Source organism: Hyperoodon ampullatus (assembly GCF_949752795.1).
Source record: "Hyperoodon ampullatus genome assembly, chromosome: 15".
NCBI classification, from domain to species: Eukaryota; Metazoa; Chordata; class Mammalia; order Artiodactyla; family Ziphiidae; genus Hyperoodon; species Hyperoodon ampullatus.
Genome location: NC_136928.1, coordinates 50937392 through 50963894, shown reverse-complemented (window position 1 = coordinate 50963894; position 26503 = coordinate 50937392). Strand labels below are relative to the sequence as shown.

Here is a 26503-nt window from a genome sequence, read left to right as displayed (position 1 = left end):
AGCTGACTCTCGGCAGCTCAGGTGACTGGCGTGAGCCCGCGTCAGCTCATCGGGAGGGTCTGGCCGTGCCGTGGGTGGGGAGTCCCGGGGATGTCGTGACCAGGGGTGTGATGGGATGACAGTGACGTGCTAGAGACTAACCCCTGCCTCTCCATGTAGGAGTAGCTCGGAGAGGAGGAAGGAGAAGTCCCGAGATGCTGCCAGGTGCCGGCGGAGCAAGGAGACGGAGGTCTTCTACGAGCTGGCCCACGAGCTGCCCCTGCCTCACAGCGTGAGCTCCCACCTGGACAAGGCCTCCATCATGCGGCTGGCCATCAGCTTCCTGCGTACACACAAGCTCCTGTCCTCAGGTGAGGCTGCGGGCCCCCGGGCTCCTTCCCCACGTGTCCTCGCATGCAGGAGGCGCCACTGGGCCAGAGTTGGAAGATCTTCCTCCCCAGGAACGCCCACTCTGCAAACCTTCCACCCACAGAAACGCCGTCATTGGCGCTTTGTTCTCTTTCGTTGAACATCTTTCCAGCAGTGGCCTTTGCAGTGAATACAGCCATGGGCTGAAGAGCAAGGGCAGGACCAGGGGAGTGCTTGGAAGCTGAGGGGACAGAGAGGGCTGGGAGAATGAGAGCAGCTTTTGCTGGCTCCCCAGTTCCCGTGCTCTGGCTGTCAGACCCACACTCCAGTCTAGGGTGAATGAATCCTTAGGAAGCATCTTAGTGCTTATCCGCCGGCCACTTTCTCCAGAAGCAGAGGTGTGCCCATAGGATCTTTCCCTCTTACTAGCCAGGGTGCCAGGCAAAGTATTCAGTGTCTCTGCTCTTAGTTTCCTCATCTGTTAAAAGGGGTTAAAATACTTACTGCGTGGGGTGTCTTTAAGCATTAACTGAGAGAACATCTGTAAGGTACCAGACCCAGCCACGCTACTCACCGGGGAGCCCCTGACAGGTAACAGTCTCCCCTCAGAACCAACTAATTCTCACCTCCCCTGATAATCTCTGCAAGTCTCAAGTTCACAAAACTTTTTTTTTTTTTTTTCCCTCAGAGCTCACCTTCTTCAAAATACCATTTCCTGTTAGTCCTGACCAGAAAGAGGTGGCCTGGGGATTCTGCCAGTGTCAGGTCTGATGCGACAGTCCCCTCTAGTCTGCCAGTTTCTTAACACAACCAGGCAGCGGGCAGTGCCCCTCCGCACCCCACCTGGCTGTGGCACTGCAGGTGGCAGCATCCAAGGTGATGAGCGGAGGAGGGAGGGCAAGGGAAGGTTCTCTTGTGCTGGCTTTTCAGTGTTCCTGAGTGAGCCGTGTGCCTTGGAGTGGGGTTGACTCTGCCATCCTGTTATGAAGTGGCTATTCTGGGAAAGAAACCCAGAGCAGAGGGAATCTACTGTGAGGCGGGGAGGCCAGACCGGCATGTGCTATTCTGGGCCCTGGAGTACAGGAAGGATATGGGGGGAAGACTTTCAGAAAGTAGGATAACCGCTCAGTGGGTCCAAGGGTTGGAGGGCTAACCCTGGACTGCAAATCTAAAGAGTCTCAAGAAAGAGCAGACAGGAGGGAGAGAACCCAGGGCGAAAACTTGCTCTATAAATACTTTGAAAGAAACAGTGCAAGGCAATGGCAGACTTGTCCTCCTAGATGCTACAGGAAGAGGGAACTATGGGCTGAAGTATAAGAAAGGCTTGGAGATGCCATCACAGGACACGTGTGTACTTTTTTCCGGACACAGGTGAGGGCAGTGTCTGGCAGTGTTGGAATCATCTTTACATCTGCACAGAGTAGGGAGTGGAGGACTTCATGACTAAATGGAGACCCCTTCCCCACACCCAGAAGCATCTCAACTTCCCTGTTACAATACTTGGGATTCTCCTCTTAGACACCGATTTCTTTGAGTTTGTCGCTGCTTCCTTCCACCACCACCACCCCTGTTCCTCCACCAGCAGGGAGCCCCGAAAGGAATACATTAATCCTGGGACATCTCTGTGACTGATTTGGACTTGCAGGATGTTTCTCCTCATTTCACAGATGATGAGAAGTGAGGCACAGCAAAGTTAAGGTTGCTCCAAGTCACACACTTAGCACCTGGAGTTCAAGTCCTTTTGAATCCATGGGAAGAGAGACATGGAGGGCAGGAGCATTCTGCAAACCTGGTCAGGCAAAGATGTCAATGAGGGCTGAGGACTGGGGGAAGGGGAGGGTTCTCCCTTGGAGGAGGAATCAAAGTTAAACAGAGGCACCAGGGGCTAGCCCTGAGCACTGGGGTCTGCAGGAGGTCCTCACACCCTCAGTGACTGTTTCTACCCTTGCTCTTGGTGCACGGCCTTCGTTTCCGAGCTCTCCCATGCATAACCGTCCCCCTCAGTGGTTCGGGGTTGGCTTGGACGGGACACACATTGGAGGCTCTGAGCACATCTGCCTGCATGTGTGCTGGCGTGAACCCCCTGTGTGCCAGATATGCCCAGGGAGATAGGACCAGAGTGGCCACAGTGAGACATCAACACATCCCCTCCCAGGGCGGTTGCAAGTGTGGAAGCAAAGTGCCTGTGCTCTGGCTGGGCTTGGCCCTGGACTGACCAGAGCCCTCAGCGTGTCAGCTCTGGTCCTCTCGGTCCCGAGGAAAGAAATGACAGAAAAGGATAAAAAGTGTCCACATTTGGCCATCTGGTCTGGGCGTCCTTGAAGGAGCAGTTCTCATAAAACATGCTTCACCTGGGGGAGGAGGAGATGGATGGCTTTCTGTACCTTCTCTTCCAGGCCGCTGCCACGCATTCTTTAGACCAATTGTTGTTATCGTTTTTAGGAATTGTATGCGAGACAGGATCTTGTTCTTTTTAAATCACATTTTGCTTCTTCAAAACATGCAATGCAGCGAAAAGGAGTACAGGATTTGTGGACAGTTGGACCTGCCCTGGAACCTCAGTCGGGCTGCCTTCCTTCTCTGCAGCCTTGTGAAAACCTCTTGACTACCTTTGAGCTTTACTTTCTCATCTGCACAAAGAGGATACCAGTACTTACCGTGGACATTGGATATGAAAGCCCTTTTCCTCTTGCCTGCCACATATGGGCCATCAGTAAGTTATAGCTTAAGAGATAAAACTTACTATGAACAAGCAAATTGATTTATAATAAGAGTAGTCTTCTGGAAAAAATGATGTAAATGAAAACCCAGTGTAAACCCTTACTGTCCTCTTACCACCTTCTAGCAATTTCTAGCAAAATGCAGAGTTGCCAAGCTTTCCCAAGTCAAAACAAACCACAGATCCATTATTGAAGCATTTCTAACAAAGGTGAGTGGCGATGTTGGCTCACTTTATGATAGGAAATAGCTGGTTGCATACCTCAGAGTTCAAAAGGCTAAAAAAGACCAGGTTTTGCTTTAGAAAAGTTTCTTCTTTACTTAGTAACACGTTTCCCTTTGATTTTCACAGTAGGCTGTTCTGTGTGGGAATGTTGGAGAGGAAACCTCAGTGCTGAGAAATTCAGGCTGGGAGTCTGGGCGGCCGATTGAGATTTGTATCACAGGAAGCAAACTGAAACAATAGCTTTATGATATTAGCTTCCACGCTGGGCCGAGAACAGAACACACTCTGACGGGAACATCAGTGGAAATACCACTTGATTGTCTTAAATCCTCTTTCAAGAGGAGCTCCGCAAACTGTAACCAGATGAGGTTCTCTCCTGCATTCAGACGGCCTTAAACAGTGGTAGATATGCAGAGCTGGCTTTTCACTATAAAATTGATTTTTGGCTTCCCCCATACTCATATGAGGTAAAATCAAATTCATTTTACATGAGAGCTAGAGGTCAATGTGCAGCAAGCTTTCTAAGACAAATGTCAGGTTTATTATTAATTCACTGGCATTTGCTTAGTGAAGACATCAGTCTTAATAAGAGATTATGATTTTCTCTTCTCTAGACTACTAAGGGAAAGACATTAAAATGTGGGACAAGTGATTTTAGTTTTTTGCCATGACCTTTTCATGCAGGAAAGAGTGAGACCAGAGGGAAAATTGTGGAGGCAGATATGGTTTCTGGTGCCCTCTTAGGCACCCCCGTTCGGACTTCTTTTCCCAGGCTTTCACCTCTATTTTTTTTTTTTTTTTTTTTTTTTTACTGTCTCACCCCCTTGCCTCACTCACCCTCCAAACCAAGGCCTTTTTCTTTCCTGTTTGGTGAAGAGCTGAGAGGCTGATTCATGCTAGGATGTTAATGGCTGAGAGCAGCTAATCGTACAGTCTCTTCTAGAGATGCTTTGTTCAGATCATTCCCTTAACTTAAACCAAAAAAGTCTGGTCAATCAGCAGGTACGTACTGACCCCAGCCCGGCACGACATCTTATGAAGGGTAACACAGAGAAGTGAGATAGGATAGTAAGTTCTGCACAGAATAAAGGAATGAATTTCTAATGGTGGACTTTCAGAGCCCTTTGGGAGGCCTGCAAGGTCAGATAAAACACAGTGCCTTCTGCCAAAGATGTGAGGGTAGCCCAAGCCTACTACCAGGCAATGGTGGAGTTTAAAGGTGGGGCTAATGACCCAGTAAGTGATTCAAAAATAGTTTCCTCATGGCTTGACTGGGTCTGCTTTTGCAGTCAGCACACCCAGGGCCGGGCGTAGTTGTGGGTCTGTGGGCCGGAGGGAAGAATTGGTGTAAAAGGAAAGCCCTTTCATTGATAACTACCCGGTGACACATCTGCACCGGGGGATCACATCGGGGTGGTTTGAAGACCAGTCAAAACACTCCTGGAACTTCTCAGACTTAGGAACAGAGGTAAAATAACCCTGGTGGAATAAAAATGCACCCTGAGCAGCAGCCCTGGGACGATCTGGTCCCAGAGGTCCGGTCAGGAGCCCTGCCACCCTGCCCGCTTGCCCCAGACGCCCAGCTGCTGCTGCTCCTCGGGTCCCGTCCCCCCTCCACCCCCCGCGTGGTGCTGCCTGAAGGAAATGCACGGTGCTCCGGAAAAAGTGCTCCGAAACCTCAGCCCGCGCATATCCTGGCTGTGGGGAGTCATCAAAGCCTGTTTACCGGGCTATTTTTAGCATTAAAGAACCTTGTTGTGCTCCTGGGCCCAGCATGCTGCATCTCGGCAGAGTGCCTCTGAGCTGCATGACCCACCTCTCTTCTTTGGGGTCAGACCCTGAAGGGTCCTGGGAAGCAAGGAACTGAGGCCTGGAGCCCAAGGCAATTTAAAGACCCTGCTGAGGGTTTATGGAGCACCTACTGTGGGTTCCTCTTTATTCGGCACCAAGGATTTCTTCTGGATTGTTGTGCAGCCTTACGGCGGTTCATCTTTCTCTTCCCCACCAGTCTGTGGATTCCCTGAGGGAAAGGATGCTCTTACACCTGACCTTCCCTAGGACAGGACTGAGCATCTAGTAAGCGTCACTTGTTGACAGATGACCTGACTGATTTCCTGCTTCGTGCCCAGCATGGGGCAGACGTGTAGCAGGAGCGCAATAACTATGTAGTGAATGAAGGAATTTTCTATGTGCTTAGCACCGAGTCAGAGATTAATGATCCAATCAGAAGATGTGATGCTCCCAAGAAGGGGCAGGGGAGAAGGCGGAGCCGTCTTCAGCCAGATGATGTGCCTGAGCCCCTGGCCCCTCGGGTGAAGGGTTGCCTCTGGCCCCGCAGTTTCCACCCTCAGCTCCAAGCTGACAGCACGCTGGCCAGGTTCCTTCTGAAGCCCCCAGGAGTATAGGCAGGTGCTACGGCAGCAAAGCCTTCCACAGACAAAAGAGGTCTTGCTGTCCCAGGGTTCCTGGGGGCCAGCCTGCTGGCTTCCTGGCCCCCCAGCCGTTGTGACTTCAGTTCCAAGATGTTCTGTTTCCATTCGTGGGCCCTGTGCACCCCTCTCCCTCCCTCCTGGAGGCCAGCTGGCCAGCTGCTACAGCCAATTTCGCCACCTCCTGGAAGCAAGTGTACTGGGCAAGGATGGAAACCAGTTAGGCTGTGTCGGAACTGTTAAAAAACAGGAAATTTTAAGCAGAACTATTTCCTCTGGGCCTAGTTAACCCAAATAGGGTTGTCTTGGGATTACTCCAGATTTTGAAGTCAGTGTTGCCACTGAGATCAAAGACATTGAAGAGAAGAAAATCTCAGTAGGCCAGAAATCACAGGGCTGGCCTCTGCTGTCTGGAGAAGGTGCTCACCTCTCTGGTGTGATTTTTAACAGTGCTGAAAACCTCTCCTCACCCATCCCCCAAATAGGTCACCACCTGCCAAACTTGGTTGATTTTCCCGGCATTAGGGTCACTCGTAGGACCTTGAGTTAAGGCAGTGATTCTCCACCTGCGGTCTTGGGGCCACCAGCATCCACATCACGTGAGAACTTGTTAGAAAAGCACATTCTCAGACCCCAACCTGAGACCTGCCGACTCAGGAACTCTGGTCAGGGGGCACATCCAGGGTGGCTCCATGACTCTGTGTGACCTGTGCGGTCCCGCACAGAAGGGCCCTGGGCATGGTTTAATGTTTCAACAAGAGGCCCCACATTCTTACTTTGCACTGGGCTTGGAAATCCTTGTTTTAGCAAGTTCTCTTGGTGGTTCCGGTGCACGCTCCAATCTGAAAGCACTGAGTCAAGTCATGGTCTCTCCTGAAGCCCTTGTTTAAATATAGGTGTTAACCCAGAGCACGAACATTGGCCGAGGCACCACCCACACCTGGAACTTTGGTTCACTATCATCAGTTCAGCTAACCAGTTAGATGGCAGGCGCCCGAAGCAGGGATCAAGTGTGGGTAGGTGTGTGGTAAAAAGGCCATTCCCAGACAGTCTCCCCTCCCATAGGCTAGCCACCTGAATCAGGTTATGAAGAGGAAAGAATGTCCCTCATTTCGTTCTACCATTTTAGCAAAACAGAGGGAAGTCACTAGGCTACTACTCTGTATGGCCCAACTCTTGGCTCTAAAGGCTGGCCTGTCCCTGGGCAGCATGAGTGACCTAGGCACATTCACCGATCCTGTGTCCTGAAGGTGGATGGTCCACAGTGGTGCCACTGAGGCCCCTTGGTAGGAACATCTCCTAATTTGGATTTGTTCTTCTTGAGGAATAACAGCATATGGCCCAGAGCTTAAATTTAGGAGCTCAAGGGAAAAGAGAAAAGAGAACCAAATAAATCCAGTGCCCTTGCAGAAAGGCCCTTGAACCTCATTTCACAGCATCCATGTGTCCCTTGCCAAGTGGCCCCTAAATGCATTGCATTTTACATTCCCTAGAACAGTCTCAGTTTGAAAGACTCCTTTTTTTTAGTTAAGCGAATGTTAACGTTTATAAGTGACAAATTATTCTCTAATCCTCTTGTTCTGTAAATTAAGGGAGGCATACTGGACTTGATGTTTGTACTGGCTGAATACAAATTTTTATAAGTAAATGTATATTTGGAGTTAAATAATGAGCTAGGAGAAGCAGGGCTGAAATAAAGTTTGTGGTCTGAGCCATAAGAGCCAAGGGTCTGGGGCCTGAGAGCTTTATTTGCTGGGACAAGAGCTGAGTCTGCCTTTTGCACATAGCAGAGGTATACTTCATAGGCCAGGGTTCCTCAAAGCCCTTGGCTGGGGAGTGGACGCCTTCCCAGGTTGCCCCTAGCAACCACCTCTGCAGCCTGCCACCAGCACAGCAGCAGCCGCCTCACGTGGCTTCACACCTCTGGTCCTCACTCCAAACCGCCTTGCACGCCACTGCCAGATGAATCTCCCCAAAGCAGTGGTCTGAGATGCCACTGCTCCAGGCCACTGGACCCACCTCATGAGGCCAGTCGATAAGTCTGGGAAATGGACCCTCCTCTTCAGCCAGGTGAACCTGTCCTCCGTCCCTGGAGGGAGCGTTCTCCAGGCTCTGCCACCTCCATGCTTTCCAGTGTCGGTCCAACCCACTAGGCCCAGAAAGCCTTCCTTTCATTTAACAGAGTGAGGTCCCTGTTTTTCATACATGTCTTCAAATGCCCTTCTTTAAACAGTTGTCTCTGACCACCCCACGGCAACCCCCCTCTTCCTATGAACGCTTCAGCACTTACTGTCTATATGCCTCTTGGGTGCCCGATTCTGTCAACCTGAAGTTTTTACTTAGATTTGTGTCTCTGTGTGCCACACAGCCCCCGTCCAGGTTTTGAGCAATCTGAAGGCAGTGACAGTGTCATGGAGGGGGAGAAGGGAGAGAATCATGATAGTTCATACGTTTTAGGCATTTTACATACGTATTTAATCCTTACAACTCAAAGAGATGGGAATTATTATCTCTATTTAGCTGATGAGGAAACTAATATTCAAAGAGGTTGTTACTTACTCAGAGTCATAATAGCCCAATAGGAGGAATAGTCCAAAGCCTATGAATGGTTGCGAGTGTGGCTTCTGTATTCAGCTGCCTGAGTCCACTAGCTACAACCTCTATAACTTTGGGCAAATGACTTAACCTCTCCAGGCCTCATCTGTAAGATGAGACAAAAAAAATAGTACTTTTACACCACAGGTGTCTTGAAGATTATATAGCATGCTCAGTGCAGTACCTGATATGCTGTCATTGTTCAGCATCCATTAGGGAAAATTATTGTTCTGACTACTCCTGTAACTGCCTTTGCATCTGTGACCACTACTGCTGCCACTGCCACTGGTACCACAAGTATGCGGCCACAACAACCGTACTGCCCGCAAAGCTCCTGTCAGGGTGTCCTCTGTGCAGTGGTGTTCATCAAATGCCTGCTGCTTGAGCCTGTGGTGGACACTTAGATGGTTGGCAGTGTGCGTTTCCAGAAAAATCCACTTAATGCCTTTGAGCCATCCCTGGCAGACATCCGTCCATGCCAGTCCCATCTGCTTTAACACATTGATGCAAGCTGTCCAACCCCTGTCTCTTTCCAGTTTGCTCTGAAAGTGAGCCTGAAGCTGAGGCTGACCAGCAGATGGACAACTTGTACCTGAAAGCCTTGGAGGGCTTCATTGCCGTCGTGACCCAAGATGGCGACATGATCTTTCTGTCAGAAAACATCAGCAAGTTCATGGGACTCACACAGGTGACACCCTCCTCTGGCTCTTTCAGAAAGGGAAAGCATTTCCACTTGGGGGTAGAAATTAGTGGAAGGTTCTGATCACATCCCTCCTGACCTCTCCTTGCATATGCCCACCCTGCTTCTCTCTGATTTCAAGCCTCAAACCTCAGGAACACACTGAGAACCCCTGGCATTGGGCTTAGCATTGCTGATGGCCACCCTGGTGGACAGCTCTGCCGACTGGATTAACAGAGCCACCCTTGTGAACCACATCCGTCATGAAGTCTGTTACACCGGTGTGTCTGTGGACCTGTGGAGTGGAACATGAGAAGACCTGATTTAGCCTCCTCCCTCTCTCCAAATGTGAAAAGGGGGCCCCGCTTCCTCTTGGAGACTTCTTCTTCAGTGTTAGGAATAATGAAGCCCAACCTTGTTTTTGAAACAGGTGGAGCTAACAGGGCACAGTATCTTTGACTTCACTCATCCCTGTGACCATGAGGAGATCCGTGAGAACCTGAGTCTCAAAAATGGTAACGTATTCTTCACTGCGTTTCTTTCCTTTTCACACCACCTGGGAGGGGATCTGCCTTACCTTTGTCTACAAATGTAGGATGGTTGGAACATGGCCATCATGACCTAAAAAAAACTGACATCCATAAAAAACCCAGCAGAGCCTAGGAGATGAGATCGAGGGCCCTGGAAGGACCCAGTACTCAGAAGGGTCTCTTGCTGGCTCTTCCTGGGGCCTGACGTCACACTCCTAGGGCACTCCTTAAGGTTAGGACACTGTCTCCAGAAGGTTTCATCACCTGAGCATCCAGCATCTCTGCCAAATGACACCACCCAAACCAATCAGCTCATCTGTGCCAAAATGTTCATGGGAACTGTTGTGATTGTCTCTAAGACAGTTGTGTAACAGACTGCCCCAAACATAGTGGCTTAAACAGTACTTTTATTAGCTCTCATGAGTCTGCGGGTTCTGTGGGTGGTTCTTTTGCTCCATGTGATGTCAGGAGGCTGGACTTGGGGGGATGACCAGAGGGCTCACCCACACCTCTGGGACCTTGTGGCCGGTAGCTGGAGGCTGGGGCTCGGCTGGGATGAGGGCATGGCTGGACCTCCCTCTCACTCTGGAAGGTATTGGAGCCTCTCCCTCTCTACATGGGGTCTCTAGGGTAGCCAGACTTCTTACACGGCGGCTCAGGGCTCCCCCAAAGTGCAAAAGTAGAAGCGGCCAGGCTCTCCGAAGGCTTATTCCCGAAACTGGTACAGCACCACTCTGCCTTGTCCTGCTGTTAGAGTGAGTTACAGGCCAGCCCCATTCACTGTGGGAGGGAACTACAGGAGGCCCTGAATACTGGGAGATGTGGCTCATTGGGGCCACCTTTAGAGACTAGCTACCCCGGGAGCCAAGGAAGGAATCTGGCCTCCTGGTGATAAGAAATGGGACAGGTAGTTTTTGATGGAGAAGAGATTTATAAGGTCTCGTGCACTGCACCCTTCCTGTGGGGCCTCCAGCAGATGCTAGTGGATTGAAGGGCCTATACGAGCAGAAAGCACTTTGCAGTGACAATCAGAGCTTGCTGCTTCATCTCTTGTAACTGGGGACAGTCAGGCAAAAGCACAGATGGGCATATTGTCAAGTGGACTGAAGCTTTGAGAAGAAGGGGACTTAATGACTTTCGAGGTCCCTTCTGAACCTGAGAGTCGATCTCTGCCCTGGGCAGATTGTGCCCGAGTCTAGACATCCCCTTTTCTATCCCTCACCTGCCACTGCCATGGGGTGAGTGCTTGTCCAACCTGAATGACAGAGGCAGTGGTATCAAGCCTGCAAGGTTTTGCTCTTATTACCACACATGCTGCAAAAGCAGACACTTCATTGGCCCACTTCTACCCTTGTTACAGACCGAGCCTGCAAAGCGCAGGGTTACCACCACCTCTGCCCACCCCACCACGGCCTCCCCGCCCAGCGCCTCTGCTCTCCCTCCCGAAGGCCACCTGGCTCCGGGCGTGCACAGGCTGGGGAGCACTCTGGGCTGTTCACTGTCTTCTCTGTGCCGCTGAGAAACTCTTGTTTGGTTCTGTGAGGAAGGGGCTGCCAGAGCTTCTGAATCCCTTTCTAAAACAGGTGCTAGAAGCCCGAAAAAACCAAAAAGTCTCTATTTCTTCTCTGCTCTGGAAACCCTTGGGCCCTTGGGTTCTCAGTCTTAGTTCAACCTCTGACCCTAGTCTCAATCTGACCATGTGATCTGAACCGAGTCACTTCATTGCTCTGTTCCTGGGAGTCTTTCTCTTCAAAGTGACAGTATTGGACCAGGCAAAGTCTAGGACCTTCCAGCTCCCAAGTGCCATGATTCAGCAGAACTCTACTCTTTTGATCCGAGTAGAACTTTAGATCTCTTGGTCTCTGTGTTGAGGACTTGGGATCCAAATCAGTGAATCAGCAAAGCCTTTGAAGGTGCCGACCTGAATGATCTGTAAGCACAGGGTTAGTGCGAGCGCCCAGAGAAAGATAAGGCTGCAAGGCTGGTGTGGAAGGCTTTGAAGGCCAGGAATTGGGCCTCGGTCCTCTTCCTTGTAGACAGAGGGGAGCTGGTGGAAGTTTTTGGGCAGAGGTGGAGTAATCTGTTTGGAGCTGTGTTTAGAAATATTAACCAAATGGCAGGATGGGGAAGACTCAGAAGTTAACAGGTCAGGAGGCCATGGCCCTAACCCATGTCACAGCCACAAATGAGTCCTTCCAGCCCACTTCTCAGCACCTGAGCTGGTGCTGGTGCTGTGACCAGGCCCCAAGATACAGGAATGTCTCATGATGTGCAAACCCCACTTGTGGGAATTAGAATTGTAGGAAGAAACATAATTGATTATGGGAGAGATGGTTTTTTAATCATGATGGAGGAATATTCTCTCTTTAAAAAAAAAAAAAAGATTCACCATCTGGTCTGTTACTTAGTAGGCTCTCCTAGGGTTGTTGAAGATAAATTCAAAGGTGCCACAATTCATTCAACACACAGTGATTTGGGGCTGTGTCACCCAAATAAGTCACAGCCCCCTGGGGGTTCAGGTGCAGAAGCTGGTGGCCATGCCAGAGGGAGGGGTGTGATTATTTGAAACAAGGCTCTAGTCTGTTCTGAGATGCTGGGCAGGGGGCAGGAGTGTCCCTTGGAAGGTCCAGGATGGCAGAATTTAGACATGGACAGGGGGGCTCAGCTGGCAGTTACTGCATTCATCACTTTTTTTTTCTTTTTTAAACAAAAAGTGGGAGAGGTTCTGAATGGCAGGCTATTTGGAGACTCTAAGAAAGGAAGCAATCTTGTTTGTCTTGGTGATTTATTTAATTCTGGCTGGGAAAGGATATGATCTGTGTTGAGTTAATCCTCAAGGTGAACTTGCTCCCCACAGGAGATTTGGACCAGCAGTCTCTCTTGAGCCTTGACCTGTGTCACCTTAGGGAGAAAGCAAATGGTACAGCATCCTGAATGCAGCCATTGCAGGTTGAAACTAGGGCACTGGAGGGACAGGAATGAAAAAAAGACAGGGGTGTCTAAGGGACATTTCCAACCCGAGAGGCTTATCCCCTTGGAGTAATTGTGGTCTCGCCCAGACTGTCCCTTGGAATTCCATCTCTGGAACCTGGACCCGCCCCAGGAGAGGTTTGCTGAGATCACGGCCGATGGTCACTCATCGCCTGGCCGCTCTGGAGTGCGAGGTGCAGTGGGAGATAACACACTGGAACAGCCTCGACCCTTCAGCAGTGGGAGACAGGCTGGAGATGAGCGAGCCTTGGCCCACAGCCAGGGTGGCACGGAGCATTCAGGGCAGGCTGCACGTGCTCAGAGAGCCGCTCCTCAGGGAACACACACACACGCACGTGTTGCCCTGAAAAACTGCCCCCCCTCTGAATACAAACACGAAACTTCAGCTGGCTCCCCTACCCTTCTCTATCCAGGTTCTGGTTTTGGGAAGAAAAGCAAAGACATGTCCACAGAGCGGGACTTCTTCATGAGGATGAAGTGCACAGTCACCAACAGAGGCCGCACCGTCAACCTCAAGTCAGCCACCTGGAAGGTAGGACGTCAGGCCTGGGTTGGAGTACCGAGTGCGCCCCCCCACCCCCAACCCCGCCCCTGGCTCTCGGCTCCACGTCTGACCCTCCGCGGCTGGTCTCCAGGTCCTGCACTGCACGGGCCAGGTGAAGGTCTACAACAACTGCCCCCCTCACAGCAGTCTCTGCGGCTGCAAGGAGCCGCTGCTGTCCTGCCTCATCATCATGTGTGAGCCCATCCAGCACCCGTCCCACATGGACATCCCCCTGGACAGCAAGACCTTCCTAAGCCGCCACAGCATGGACATGAAGTTCACCTACTGTGACGACAGGTGGGGCCCGGTGGGGTGCGCGTGCGTGTGTGTGTGTGTGTGTGTGTGTGCGTGCCTGTGGTCGGGGTGTGGGTCTGTGGCATTAATGTTGTATTGCTGGGTGCAGGTCACTGTTTCATCCCATCAGTGCCACCAAGGGGTTCCTCATACCATATTGGGCTGTCCCCTGTTGTCACAGCAGAGCTGATCTGGGGTGCAGCTGCTGTCATGGTGGGTCGCGGTAGTGTGTACACATTCCTCCACATACGTGTCAGCCTCCTAGGAAATCTCCAGGCCACTCTCCCTCCCCAGGAGATGAGGGTCTAGAGATCTCCATTAGCACCCCCAATTCAGAGGCCAGCTGGGAGCTTTGGTTTCTGGCCTGGAAGCTGCCCTACGGCCACGTGGCCCCTGTGTGTTCTTTTCAATGAATGAGCTCTTTCCTCGGCCTTTGCTCCTCCTGTGTCACCTCCATTCCAGCCGCTGTCCAGTCTACTTGGGAAGGCTTTTCAAGGAAGGGAACTAAGCCAGACCCTAACCCCCAAAGCCAGGCCTAACTGGAGATTCTCTTATGAGAGAACGTAGTGGTGGTTAAGAGCCTTGATTCAGTGAGATGGCCTAAGTTCCAATCCAATAGGAAGCGTTCGGTGTTAGCTGTGGTCCTCACCTAAATTGCTTCATTAGAGTAGTTGAAAGAGCACCTAAGACTGCACATGTAATCCATGTCACTCTAGTTTCAGCTTGAGGAGAGGCTCGAAACAGATGGGGAAGAGGCTTGGGTTGTTGTGGAAGGGGCGGGAGGGATAGCTCTGACTCCCTGCTGCCTGTCCTCTGCCCTCCCCTCTGTGCCTGGGCATTGGGAACATGGGCGGATCGGGAGGTGGAAGGAGGAAGACAGGGAAGGATAGATGCCGTGGGCAGTGGCTGCCATCAGAGAGGGAAGGACAGGCCAGGAGCAGGGGCTGGGCCGGGCAGGCCTGGCTCGAGGAGCCGCCACTGCAGTCTGCTGACTAGTGCATGACCAGAGGTGGCCTTCAGGGATCTCACCACCTGACCCCAGATTTCAGCAGTGTCCAGCGTTACCACGTTTGTCCAGAGTCACAGTTTTTGTGGCAGCTCTTTGCTGCTCCAACCTCTCCCCTCTCCCCTTCTAGGGTTTCTCCAGAAACCCTGAGAGCTCAGCTTCCCCTTCTCTATAATGCAGATGAGAATACTGTCTGCACCTGTTTCACAGGATCAGTGTACGATGAGATGATGGCTATGGAAGCGCTTTGAAAACCACAAACCCCGTAACTGATGGGAGGCTTTTTGTTCCTGCTGATGTCTTGCTCCCTGTTTTTGCCCTCCCCCAAAGCTAGTCTCCCCACTAACCTCAAGGGGCCAAGACTACTTCTGGAGGCATGTAGAGGCTGGGAGCCTGGAAGAAGGAGAGACCACTAGCAGGAAACTGCCTCACCTTCCCAGCCAGCAGGAAGCCAAAGACCCCAGGAGAGAGCTCCTGCTCAGCGGCCCCCAGGCCTGCCCACCTTTCTGTCTTCTGCTGCATGTCCCATGGGTGTCTGGATTTCTTCATGGGTGCGGCCCTACTTTCCAGGCTCAGCTGAGTTTCTCTCCCCTGATTCTAGACTGACCTGGTGTTGGCTGGTGCCACTCCAGGTTTAAGAACTTTTGTAAAAGTGTCCTTGAGTCACTCCTGTCCCCAGAGTGCTGGATTCAAGGCTCTTGGAGGTAGTGCGTAGTTCCAGATGTAGAAAGAAGCGCTCTAACCTCATAGGGAGAAAATGTCACATGTGAAGACTTGTGTCCTGAAACTTTGATACAGTCAGCATTTATCATGGCTGTTCATATTGTCATTATTGTGATACAAGGATAATTAGAGAGATTATTCCAAAGGCAGGCACCTGAGAAATCCATGCTGTGTGTAACGTTGTTTCTCAGAGGTAGTCTTTGTATTCCAAGAACCATCCTGGGCAGAAGATACAGTTTTGTAATGTGCACCCATCTCCGTAATCTTCTGAGACAAGAGAAATCCTGCCGCGTAGCCCGCGTGTCTCCAGCTTCGAGGTGGGGTGGGGCGGTGCGGTGCTCCGCATGCCTTAGCCTTAGAGCGGCTGGAGCAGTGCTGACAGTGAAAGCTGCGTGTGAAGCACAGCCCTAATGTGACCCCAGAAGCACTGGGAACACCCTCCTGTCCTAGAAAATAACTCCTCATCCCTAGATAACAGAAAAGAAGGATTTTTTTTTTTTAAACTTAAGACTTTGACCCTTGTTAATGTGAAGGGAAAAAAAATCCTCTGGAAAGGGTAACTTGAAGTTATCCCTCATTCATTATCTTGTTTTGAATGAATTTCAGGTCGTTTCTTGAAAGCATCTAACCTTTGAGTAAAAGGAAGAGGGGACAATAACATGAGCAATTGGGTGCCTAAGAGTGGAGGAGGCCCTCTTCCCAGAAAGGGGAGGGGCCCTGCACTGACTTCTTGGTTTGGTTCAGGGCTGGTAGACAGAGTTGATCCTGGCTTGACGGAACCTGTGATTTAGGGCTTTGTGACTCGGAGTGTGGAGGGTGATATTGCTTATAAGGTTTGCTAGACACAGTGCACTTTCAGCAGAATCTTGCCTTTCAAGAACCTAATTACATGGCCCAAACTCTGAATTCAGAGGTGCTGGAAAGATGGATGCAGAGGCATCTAAAGACACAGGATGCTGTGCCACACAGAAGTTGTGTTTAACGGATTAGCAGATTAGTTAACAAGGGCACAGACATGGCTTAGACAGTTTATAAAGTGACTATTTTAAGTCCTTAATACCTATGTGTTATTTCTCAATTGCCTTGATGAAGACTAGGATTTTTTGGTTTTGTTTACACTTTTTGTACTGGGATGGGGAAGGATATACACATATTCATTCTCTCTCTCTCTCTCTCTCTCTCTCACACACACACACACACACACACACACACACACACACACACACACACACATATATACCTCTTCCAAGATCAATGCTTCAAAAACCAACACTTATATATCATAGCGGGGTGGGGTGGGGGGCATTCCATTTTAATCAGGGAATTCACTAGATTTAATGACATCTGGCACACATGAGGGGCTGCGATTTCCCATAAAGGGGATTTTTCCCAATGGGAAAGTTAGGAAGAATCTGATGAAAATGTACGGCAAGTAGAACCCACAAAATCACTTTTGAGGCTGTTTGGTACTTTTTCTTAGATGTATTGAGACCATAGACATAAACAAACAAAAAAAGAGAAGGATCATGGAGAAAAAGACAGGGGAGAACAGAGGAAAGGGGGGAGAGACAAATAAAATAGAAAAGAGTACTCTAATCTTGTGTTTAAGTCTCAGGTTTCCAAAATCAACTGAACCTGAAACAACTTATTCTGAAACATCTGAAGTTGAATAAAGGAATGCAGATGATTCAAAATGCATTCATCCTGCTCCTCTTAACAAAGGGTGAGAGGACCATGTCAAGTCCTGTATTAATGATCTGAAACAGCAAATATTGTTAGAAGTGAATTCTGTAACAATTTATATGTCAGTCACACTTATGTGTATATACAGTCAATTGCTCTAGATAGGGGGAGTAAAGTTGAGTAGCAGGTTTAAAGAAGAATATCCTGATTATCAGTGTAATGGATGATCTCGTCTCCATTTACGATTCAAATAGAGGTGTTATACTCTGTCTCCTAAAATGAGCAGCCAATTAATGAACTGTTATTTATTGAGCATCTGCTGTATATCTAACCCAGTGCCAGAGACTAATTATATCAAAGAAGAAAAGAGATGATTCCTGATCTCCAAGAGTTTGGAGTTAGAGACATGAGCAACTTAATGAACCATTCACCCAAAAGGAAGACAAAAATTGTTCTCAAGTAGTTTAACTTTAAAACGGGGGTGGTTCTGGGACTTCCCTGGTGGCACAGTGGTTAAGAATCAGCCTACCAATGCAGGGGACACAGGTTCAATCCCTGGTCTAGGAAGATCCCACATGCTGCAGAGAAACCAAGCCCATGTGCCACAACTACTGAGCCTATGTTCTAGAGCCCGCGAGCCACAACTACTGAGTCTGTGCACCGCAACTACTGAGCCCATGCGCCGCAACTACTGAAGTCCGCACGCTCTAGGGCCCGTGTGCTGCAACTACTGAGCCCGCATGCTGCAACTACTGAAGCCTGTGCGCCTAGAGCCCATGCTCCACAACAAGAGAAGCCACCACAATGAGAAGCCCGCGCACCACAGCAAAGAGTAGCCCCCGCTCATCACAACTAGAGAAAGCCCGCACGCAGCAACGAAGACCCAGTGCAGCCAAAAAATAAATTAAAGTTAAAATTAAAAAAAATAAAATGGGGTGGTTCTTAAATTCACATGGAGGCGCCATCTAGTGGACAAAGAGAATAACTGAAAGAAGCCAAGCCATCAAGGAGAGTGGGGCAAATCTATAATGCATATAATCCCACTGTGATTTTGTGTGTTTTATGAGTCTTCCTGTATGTTAGAAATAAATTATAAAAGCAAATTATGTGGATGAGAGAAGTATCACTGGGGGAAAAGTTACCATAACAGTAAAAATTTTAAATTAACAAAGAGGGTCCTGTAATTTTTACAGATAAAGAATTTGAGGGCAACCCTGTTTTGTCATTGGGTTAAGGCAGCGTAGGATGTAATAATATCAGGAGTTACAGTTTGATAAGATGCCTGCATTTCAAATTCTGTGGATCAAATCTGTGATGAATTCTTTTTATACGAAGAAGTTGGCAATAGTGATGATGATAAAAGTGAGGAGATAGTTGAGGACTGTGAAGAGGCTGTCAATAAAATTATAGACAGCCATGAGTTGTAAAACACACACACATCAAAACACCTGAAAAGCAACAGTATTAAAGTCTGAGAAGAAAATAGACTGACTTCGGGCAAATTAATAGTAAAAGATTATATACTTTCATTGTGTACTGAGATACATTTAACAAATTATTTTACTTTTTTTTAGAGGATAGGTGGCATCTTTAATTCAAAGTGGTCTTTCAGACTGATATATTACATGTCATTTTTAGTTTCATATTTAGTGTATTCTAAATATTTTTGCAGACATACACAGTAGTCTTTCTTTACCTATCTTGTGTAAGATGGTATAGTATATTTCTTTAAATCCTTGAGTTAGAAGAAACTTTAAATGCTCTCCTTGTGCATCTGTATCTTCTCCAAACGACGATGTTCTGAAATCAGCCCTAAGAAAGTTTGAACATATTTATGAGAAATGCTTGTATATCATCCTGTCTAATCCTGCTTGAAATACTCCTTGGAAGAGGCAGCTTTACAAATCCTCTTTGGAATTTATTTCGAAGTGTAATATTACATACCTCACAATTCAAAAACTATTCCTCTGCATGATCTGCTTCTCTCCTGCCACAATTCAAGGCAAATTTCCCCTTCTTGCTTGTGGGTTTCAAGGTAATGAAAGGCAGCTGCGGCATTTGGTGGCACTCAGGGTCAGTCCAGGATTGAGCCAGGGCTACCCTCCTATGTATACTATGAATAAATTCACCCCACCTGGAACACGTAACACTGATAGGATGGAAATTCATTATCCATTAACTATGGAGCTGGTTGTATAGATATTCACTTAACCGTGTACTACTGGAGGAAAACACAAGGCAAAAGTATTGTTGTTTAAAGCCAAGAAAATCTGGATAGAAATATATTAAAACAAATGTCATTGAACTCTGTGTTAGTGAATAGTTTGGGTATTATTGGGGGAATGCAGTTTCAAAGCTAAAAACACATACAGAAACCAAAATGAGGTGAGTCAAGTGTTGCCTAGGAGAGGGCATTGCCAGAAGGCAGGAACGAAAGAAAGCAGACCTTAATAAAAGGATGGTTTTATTAGCAAATGCATTCTTTGGAAAACAAATAGGTGGTTAGGAAGTACTTACAACTTTTATCCTCTCAAATAGTTTAAATGCTCTCTAACCGTCCACGATTAGTTTACTGAGTGAATCCTGTACTCCTAGGGAACAGGGGTAAAAACTGCAGCCAGACCTTGTCTGACTCCAGGCTTGGCGTGTGAAGTAGGGAGCTTGCTGCCTCGTCCCTCGTGGGCGGGCACGTGATGGAGCCGGCTGAGGCCTGCGCTCCATTCCTTCTGCCTAGGAGGCTACACGGCACTGACACTGCAGCCCAGCCGGAGAGTCCATTTCTTCCTAGAGCTCAGCCACAGGTAGTCCATGTTGAAAAGGGCCTCGCCACATTTTTAAGGGTAAAGAGCAATGGACGAGCAGTAACTGTCATCTTACATTGTGAGGCAGACCTGACTCTGAAATCCAGGGCCCAGCTGTCTGACCCACATACTTCCTTGGGGCGACAGTAACTTCAGATTGTAACCACCTTGTTTTCCCCTCTACATTCTCTAGTTTCTTTTTTTCTTTCTTCCTTCTGCCTCGGCCTCCTGGGGCTGCCTATCAACGTCTACATTTCTCTCCTCACCTCATCCTTGAGCTGGTTCTTTTCCTACTTTATTATTAAACAGGGACCTCTGTGCTTCTCATTTCTGAAGTCTACTGAATTAAGTCCTTTTATATTTTCTTCCCCTTTACAAAGAGAACAGCACTACTGAGTTGACTTTTGAAATTTATGGGTGACTCCAAACTGATTTTATTTTTTTCTCCAGAGAGTCAGGGCCCCTTAATTAGAATGAAAGAAAGAAAGAAAAAAATAGTTCCCCTGCCCCTGGTGAAGAGAGCAGATGAAATGGTGTTATCACAGCCCAGCTCCCGAGGCTTCCCTGGGACAGAGGGAAATGAGCAGGGAGGGCCCTTGTGTGCCGTGGAGGCCAACCCTATAAACAAACCGGGTTCGTTAGCCTCCCCGCTGGCGTCGGCATGCCTGCAGATTGAGGGCAACGACCATTAGCTTTGAGTTGGGGTTTCCTGGTTTTGTGAAGTCTGACCAGTCGAATGTTCTTCAATTGTGTTTGGGGTATGTGTATTTCCCAGTTTTTATAGTCGTCTGTTTAAAGGCATGAAGGAGGAGACGTTAAATATTTATTTTAGTTGACAAGATAAATGAAGGCTGCTACTGGGAAGAGAGCTGGCAATTCTGAAATCGAGGTTTGTTTGTCCACTTCCAAAACATGCCCATTGTGTGCCTCTGAATGGATGGTACATTAATTAGATTAAGAAATATTTTATTTGAGGCTGATTATAATAAACATTTACTTTGAGCATTTTAAAAGATTCTAATCTTGAAAGAAAGTATAATCTCTTCATGGAGTAGAGTCAGATCTTTCCCAGAACAGCCTCATTTTTGAGGGTCTCTAGGAAACTCTAGACCTAGTTCAGGAACAGAAGTAGTTTACCTGGCACATTGGTGAGCCTGTAAATGGCCAGCCCGTTGTCAGCACAGCCCACCGGTGCAATTCTGATTCCCAGGCTAAGGCTGAAAGGCATGGGACCCATCAGAAAAGCTACGTGGGCATAGGAAAGGACGGGCCAGCACTGTGCGGCCGTCTCCTTGTTCTCCCTGAATCTCCACCTTGGCTAAGGTGCCATGAATGACAGCCCTGGAGGTAGGCTGCCGAGGAACATGTCTGTTGCTGATGAGTTCAGAGACCTCTCTGCTCGGGGCCAAGTGAGGGGACAGATCCTCCTGGTCTGAGACCAACTGGCTGGTGCAGGTGAGCTGCTGGAATCTCACTGGAGAAACCTCCGCTGGGCTAAGTCAACTGAGACCTAAGCTTCTCAGCTCTGTTGTGTTGCCCGTTGTTTGACAAAGGCTTTAACCCCCAAGTCTCACCTAGGCAGAGAATTTGCCTCTTCTCTGCCCACTTCAACACCAGACACACCTTATGGAATGGAGAAAGGATGGATTGAACATCATGAGGGCTGTGCTGAAGGCTGTGTGTGTGCATCACCATGCACTGAGACAGGTGACCATGCTCTAGGAAGAAAAGTGGACCATTAGTGCCCAGGTTCCTTAGCAGTGCTGGGCTAGACAGGGCTCTGATTGTACCTTAGGCCCCCAAAGACTATCCATCCACTGGTCGGCTACTCTAGAATTTACTGAGCACCCGTTGTAGCAGAGGCCAAAGGAGAATGTGGTCCCTGAGCTCGGGACTTGGCAGCCTAGGATGTGGAGAGAAGCATACATAACTCCTTGTGACATTGTGTTTGCCTGTTAGGACTCGATGAGAAGGGGAACCTGGAGAAAGCTCCAGGGCCAAGGCGAGACCTCGAGCTGGCCCTGTCATCATCAGGGCTCGGAGGAGAGAAGGCCTCAAGGCTCTGCGGCAAGCGTGGGTTTGCCAGAGGGGGGAACTGCGAGGAGAGGGGTCTACCGGGGAGGGGGGACCCGCCACGCTGCCGATCAGCTGCAAATCAGACTGCTTGGAAGATGGAGACAAGACCCTGGGGGCTTAGAAGTTAGGTGGAGTTTATTTACTCTGGATGTGGTTGGTCCTAGGTAAGCTGGGGATGCTTACGTAGAGGGGTGACAGAATGGAAATAATATTTTAGGATGATTTCGTCTGACCTGTGCAAAACCCGTATGGAGCGGGAGAGAAGAGTAGAGACAGGAGACCAAGGAGCCACGGCTTCTGCTTTCCTCTCCACACTGTTCCTCTCCAGCGTGGACAGGTGACAGGGCTGTGCCCCCGGAGTCATGTATTCCAAAATAGAGCTTGTAATGGTGAGGATATAGCATCACTTCTCGCTCGTGATAGGCTAAGTAAACAAGACAGTGAGCCGGTTAGAAAAAATGTGAGAGAACAAAGATGATGAGAAATAATGTTTAGGTATGATGTGGGAAAGCAGTTAATCTTGTGGTTCTTGGGCAGGGCTTTGTTTATTTTAATGATTCCAGCACAGAGCAGAGGGTCCTCAGAGAGTTGATTCTTCACGGTTCTCCACATTTGCCTTTTCTCTGCCCACTTCCTATCTAAGGCAGACACCCTACATGGAAGCTGCCTATTTATCAGAGTGTAACGAAGAGGCACATTTCTAGGACTATGATTTTGTATCTGTTCCTCTTGGCACCTCCTGCCCTCCCTCCTTTCCTTGAGATAGAAAGAGCAAGTAGAACCCATGAAGGCAAACCTGACGTCTAGGAGGTATCTGAGGTCACCAGGCACGACCTGAGGGGAGAAGGTTTAAGCGCAGACAGGGCTCTACCTGCCTGGGTCCCTCCTCAATCCTTGGCTAACACACATGCAGAGGCCACCTCCGTGCTTTTCCCAACTTGGGACCACATAATTTTCACTTTTCATTTATATCGCCCTCTGCTAGAATAAGCTGGAATAGTCAGGATGTTCCCATTTTTGTTCTTGCTCTGTCCCCGGACACTTGTGTAGATATCAAGCAAACTGTCTACCCTCTCTGCATCTCTGCTCCCTTGTCTGCAAAAACTGTGGGTAGGGGGCAATGAGAGCCCCTTCCAGTGGTCACTGGAGCAAGGCACATGTGTCTGTTTGGGGATGGGAGGTAGGGAGCCCCTGAACAGGTGCTTTTCCTTCCTCCCAGACACAATCCAGGAAGGGCAGGAAGAGTGGAGGTTCGGTAGACCCACAGTTGCAGGTTGACCACCATGTTTGTTGTTGTTGTTGTTGTTTGCTTGGATGAATGGTACGACCGGGATGTTGGGAGTGTGTTTCATTGAATGTGTGCATTTGAATTACCTTCTACATATAGGTCCTTGAGCCCCTGCTCATATTCATATGGTCTTTCTCTTCCCCCTTGCTTTTTAAAAAAAAATTTAGAATCACAGAACTGGTTGGTTACCACCCTGAAGAGCTGCTTGGCCGCTCAGCCTACGAGTTCTACCATGCACTGGACTCAGAGAACATGACCAAAAGTCACCAGAACTGTAAGTTCCAGGAATGCCCTATATGTCTGTGGAATCTGGCCTTGAGTGGGGTGTGACTGGTGAGAAAGGAGAAGATCCAGTTGCTTCCTTCACAGAGCCATCATCTCGTGTGGCAGACAAGACTCATGCCCTCAGGATGGTTAGAGAACCAAGGCTGCCACCATCCTGTGTGACATGCTCATGCAAATTAGGAAAAGGGCACTTTTGGTAGGGGACACACAAACACACCAAGGCATACAGCCTGGAGAGTGGAAGGTGGGCTGAATCTCAGTCCCTACTTACCACCTCACTGAGCACACTTATGCAGTTCACAGTCTGCTTAACCTATGCAACAGCCCCGTAGAGTGTAATACAAGACAGCATGTAATCAACTTGGGTTATGCGCTATAGAAACATGTACATCCATTCAAAGAAGAGGGCTGGGAGAGTTCAGGAAAAGAGAAGACAGGGCACTTGAGTTGGACCTTGAAGGATGGGAGAGCATTGGTCTAAACAGAGGTAGAGGTTGCACGATACCAACCTAATAGACGTGTTGAGGCGAGCCTTGGTTTTCCAAGAGCTTGCTTGCTGAATCAAGAGAACACAGCTGGGGAAAGCTGTCCAGGCAACCCAGTAATGGCATGTGGAAATTGTGCCTTGCAGCTTGAAAGAAAACCTGAATTATGAAAGGATTCTAGAACAGGGCTGTCCAATAGAACTTTCTACAATGGAAATGTTCTTCATCTGCATAGTCCATAGGTGACCTATGCTGTATATTAAATATGTCTAGTGCAACTGAGGAACTGAATTTTTTAAATTTAGTTTTAATTAAAGTAGCCACACTTGGCTAGTGGCTACCATACTGGACAGGGCAGTTCTAGTGCATTTCAGTTGACTGTGTTCCCAATTAAGGCTTCCCATTTGCAGGTGATCCAAGACAATTTTCTTGAATCCATACAGCCCATCAGCATGCAAGGACTATGGGTTTATAAGCCTATACCTGGCCTACTGGGGGAAAAAGAAATTGATAGGATTGATCCCTGCCCTAAGGGATCTCATTTCTGCGGAAGAAGGAGGGCTTTGGGCTCCGTGGGATCATGGTGGTTCATACCTTCCGCCTCAGTATCTAGCATAGTGTTTGGTACAGTACAGGCACTAAATGAATGACACACCCAAGGGCAAAAAAAAACATATTTGGGAAAGAATGCTTCAAAATAAGTGCCCCCAGTGCAGATCAGGGTGCTGAGAGGATTACAGAAGGATTTCAAATGGATAAGTCTGAGAAGATTCCCAGTGGCCCTTTTGGTCTTGGACTCCAAGGATTAGCTGTGGCCTTGGAATGGCAATGAAGAAAATGGAAGTGCAGTTATTTGTCTGTTGTTCCTAAATCCGTCCATCCATCTATCCCAAGGTTAGGACACCTGAAGTTCAGATCAGCAGGCCATAAGCTGTATAGAAGCACAGTTAATATTCTCTTAAGGAATGAGGTCTTCTCTTTCTAATTGGTTTCTTTGCTTCGTCCTCATGGCTTTTGGGTTTGATCCAACAGTGCAACAGGGCCCCTAATGATATCTCAAAGAAGTTTCTCATTGTGTTCTCCAGCAAAAAAAACAAACAATCCAGCTTCCCCATTCAGAGACCCAGGGATGCGGGAGGGAGGTGGAGGTACTTTTGTGTGCCCGTGGATGTGGCCCAGCTCTAGCCTGCCCCAGCTTTGAAACTGCAGGACGTGGCTCCAGCCTCCGCTCTGGGACTCCCCATGCTTTTCTGGCCCATGGTGGTTTCAGCTCCCAAAGTCATCCTGGTACTGGGACTCAGGGACCTGGCTCTGGCCCAGCTTACCCACTGATTCCCAGTGCCTGGCTTTCTGGGGCTTCCCTCCTTTAGATGTAAAACTGGGGAAAAGCCTAGCCTTCCTTGTCAGCCAAGGGTGAGTCAGAGTAGAGGACAATAGCAAAAGTTTCTGGAAATTCTTGCAGGACAGTATTGTACTTTACCTTCTGGGGTGGGAAAGTAGAGGAAACTGTTGTCAAAGAGAACAAAAATGATGGCTTCTCACTAGGCCTATGAAAATGATTTTTTTTCCTTCTCTTAGAAAATCTTTGATCCTTAAAACAGAGCTGGGGTAAAAAATTGTCATATTAGTTTTCTGCTGCATCCAGGGGAAATATGGTGCAGATTTATTGAATCTGTGGTTTTAAGCATTAGGCACACTTAAAGGTAATTCACAACCCAAATGGAAATCACAGGTTCCCTTCTTCCCCTGATGGAGCCAAGTAAAGCAGCTCTGAGCTCAGAGGCCTCTACTCAGCCAGCCTGAATCCAGCAAAGGGAGATCTTCATGGGGTGGAAATTGGGTTAATGCCAGCTAAACAGAGGCATCTATTTCTGTTTCTCTTTCCCTCTCTTTTTTTCTCTCTCAGTCCTTCTCAATCTCAATCTCTCTCTCCCTCCCTCCCTCCCTCCCCCTCCCTCCCTCTCCCTCCCTCTCTCTCCCCCCTCTCCCTCTCCCCCCTCACACTCACTCTCACTCTCTCCCTCTCTCCCCTTCTCTCCCCCCTCCCCCCTCTCCCTCCCTCCCTCTCCCTCCCTCCCTCCCTCCCTCTCTCTCTCACTCTCACTCTCACACTCACTCTCTCCCTCTCTCCCCCTCTCCCCCCTCCCCCCTCCCCCCTCTCTCCCTCCCTCCCTCTCCCTCTCCCTCCTCCCTCCCTCTCTCTCTCTCTCTCTCACTCTCAACACTCACTCTCACACTCACTCTCACTCTCTCCCTCTCTCCCCTTCTCTCCCCCCTCCCCCCTCCCTCCCCCCTCTCCCTCCCTCCCTCCCTCCCTCCCTCCCTCTCTCTCTCACTCTCACTCTCACACTCACTCTCTCCCTCTCTCCCCTTCTCTCCCCCTCTCCCCCCTCCCCCCTCTCTCCCTCCCTCCCTCTCCCTCTCCCTCTCCCTCTCCCTCCTCCCTCCCTCTCTCTCTCTCTCTCTCTCACTCTCAACACTCACTCTCACACTCACTCTCACTCTCTCCCTCTCTCTCCCTCTCCCCCTCTCTCCCTCTGTCTTTCTTGTTGGGTTTATGCAGATAAAGTTGCACCACAGACCCACACTCATACTGTGGAATAATTGGAGGCCCAGGCTTGAGGCTCATCCAGGTTTACACACCAGCATCCCGAATTTATGCACGTATGTGTGTCTTAGCCTGTGAAGGTTTACCGTTGAAATTACTGGGGAAGCTCAGACCTCAAACCAAATTTAAATAATTGAAAGCCATCATTTCCAAATGGGTTAGTAATTTATACATTGTTACCCTCAGAAGGTAAG

The 26503-nt window shown here is 48.9% G+C and overlaps 1 protein-coding gene across 1 annotated transcript in view; it reads left to right on the top strand.

Moving 5' to 3' along the window:
* Positions 1-26503, top strand: part of EPAS1 (endothelial PAS domain protein 1) — a gene marked incomplete at its 5' end in the record, with an annotated part of 86297 nt that overhangs the window by 48150 nt on the left and 11644 nt on the right. Inside the window, 6 exons of the mRNA XM_079720711.1 lie at positions 160-350; positions 8853-9004; positions 9426-9510; positions 12930-13048; positions 13152-13357; positions 23099-23205. Of these exons, the coding sequence (XP_079576837.1) occupies positions 160-350; positions 8853-9004; positions 9426-9510; positions 12930-13048; positions 13152-13357; positions 23099-23205 (860 nt within the window). The remainder of the gene's footprint in view (positions 1-159; positions 351-8852; positions 9005-9425; positions 9511-12929; positions 13049-13151; positions 13358-23098; positions 23206-26503) is intronic.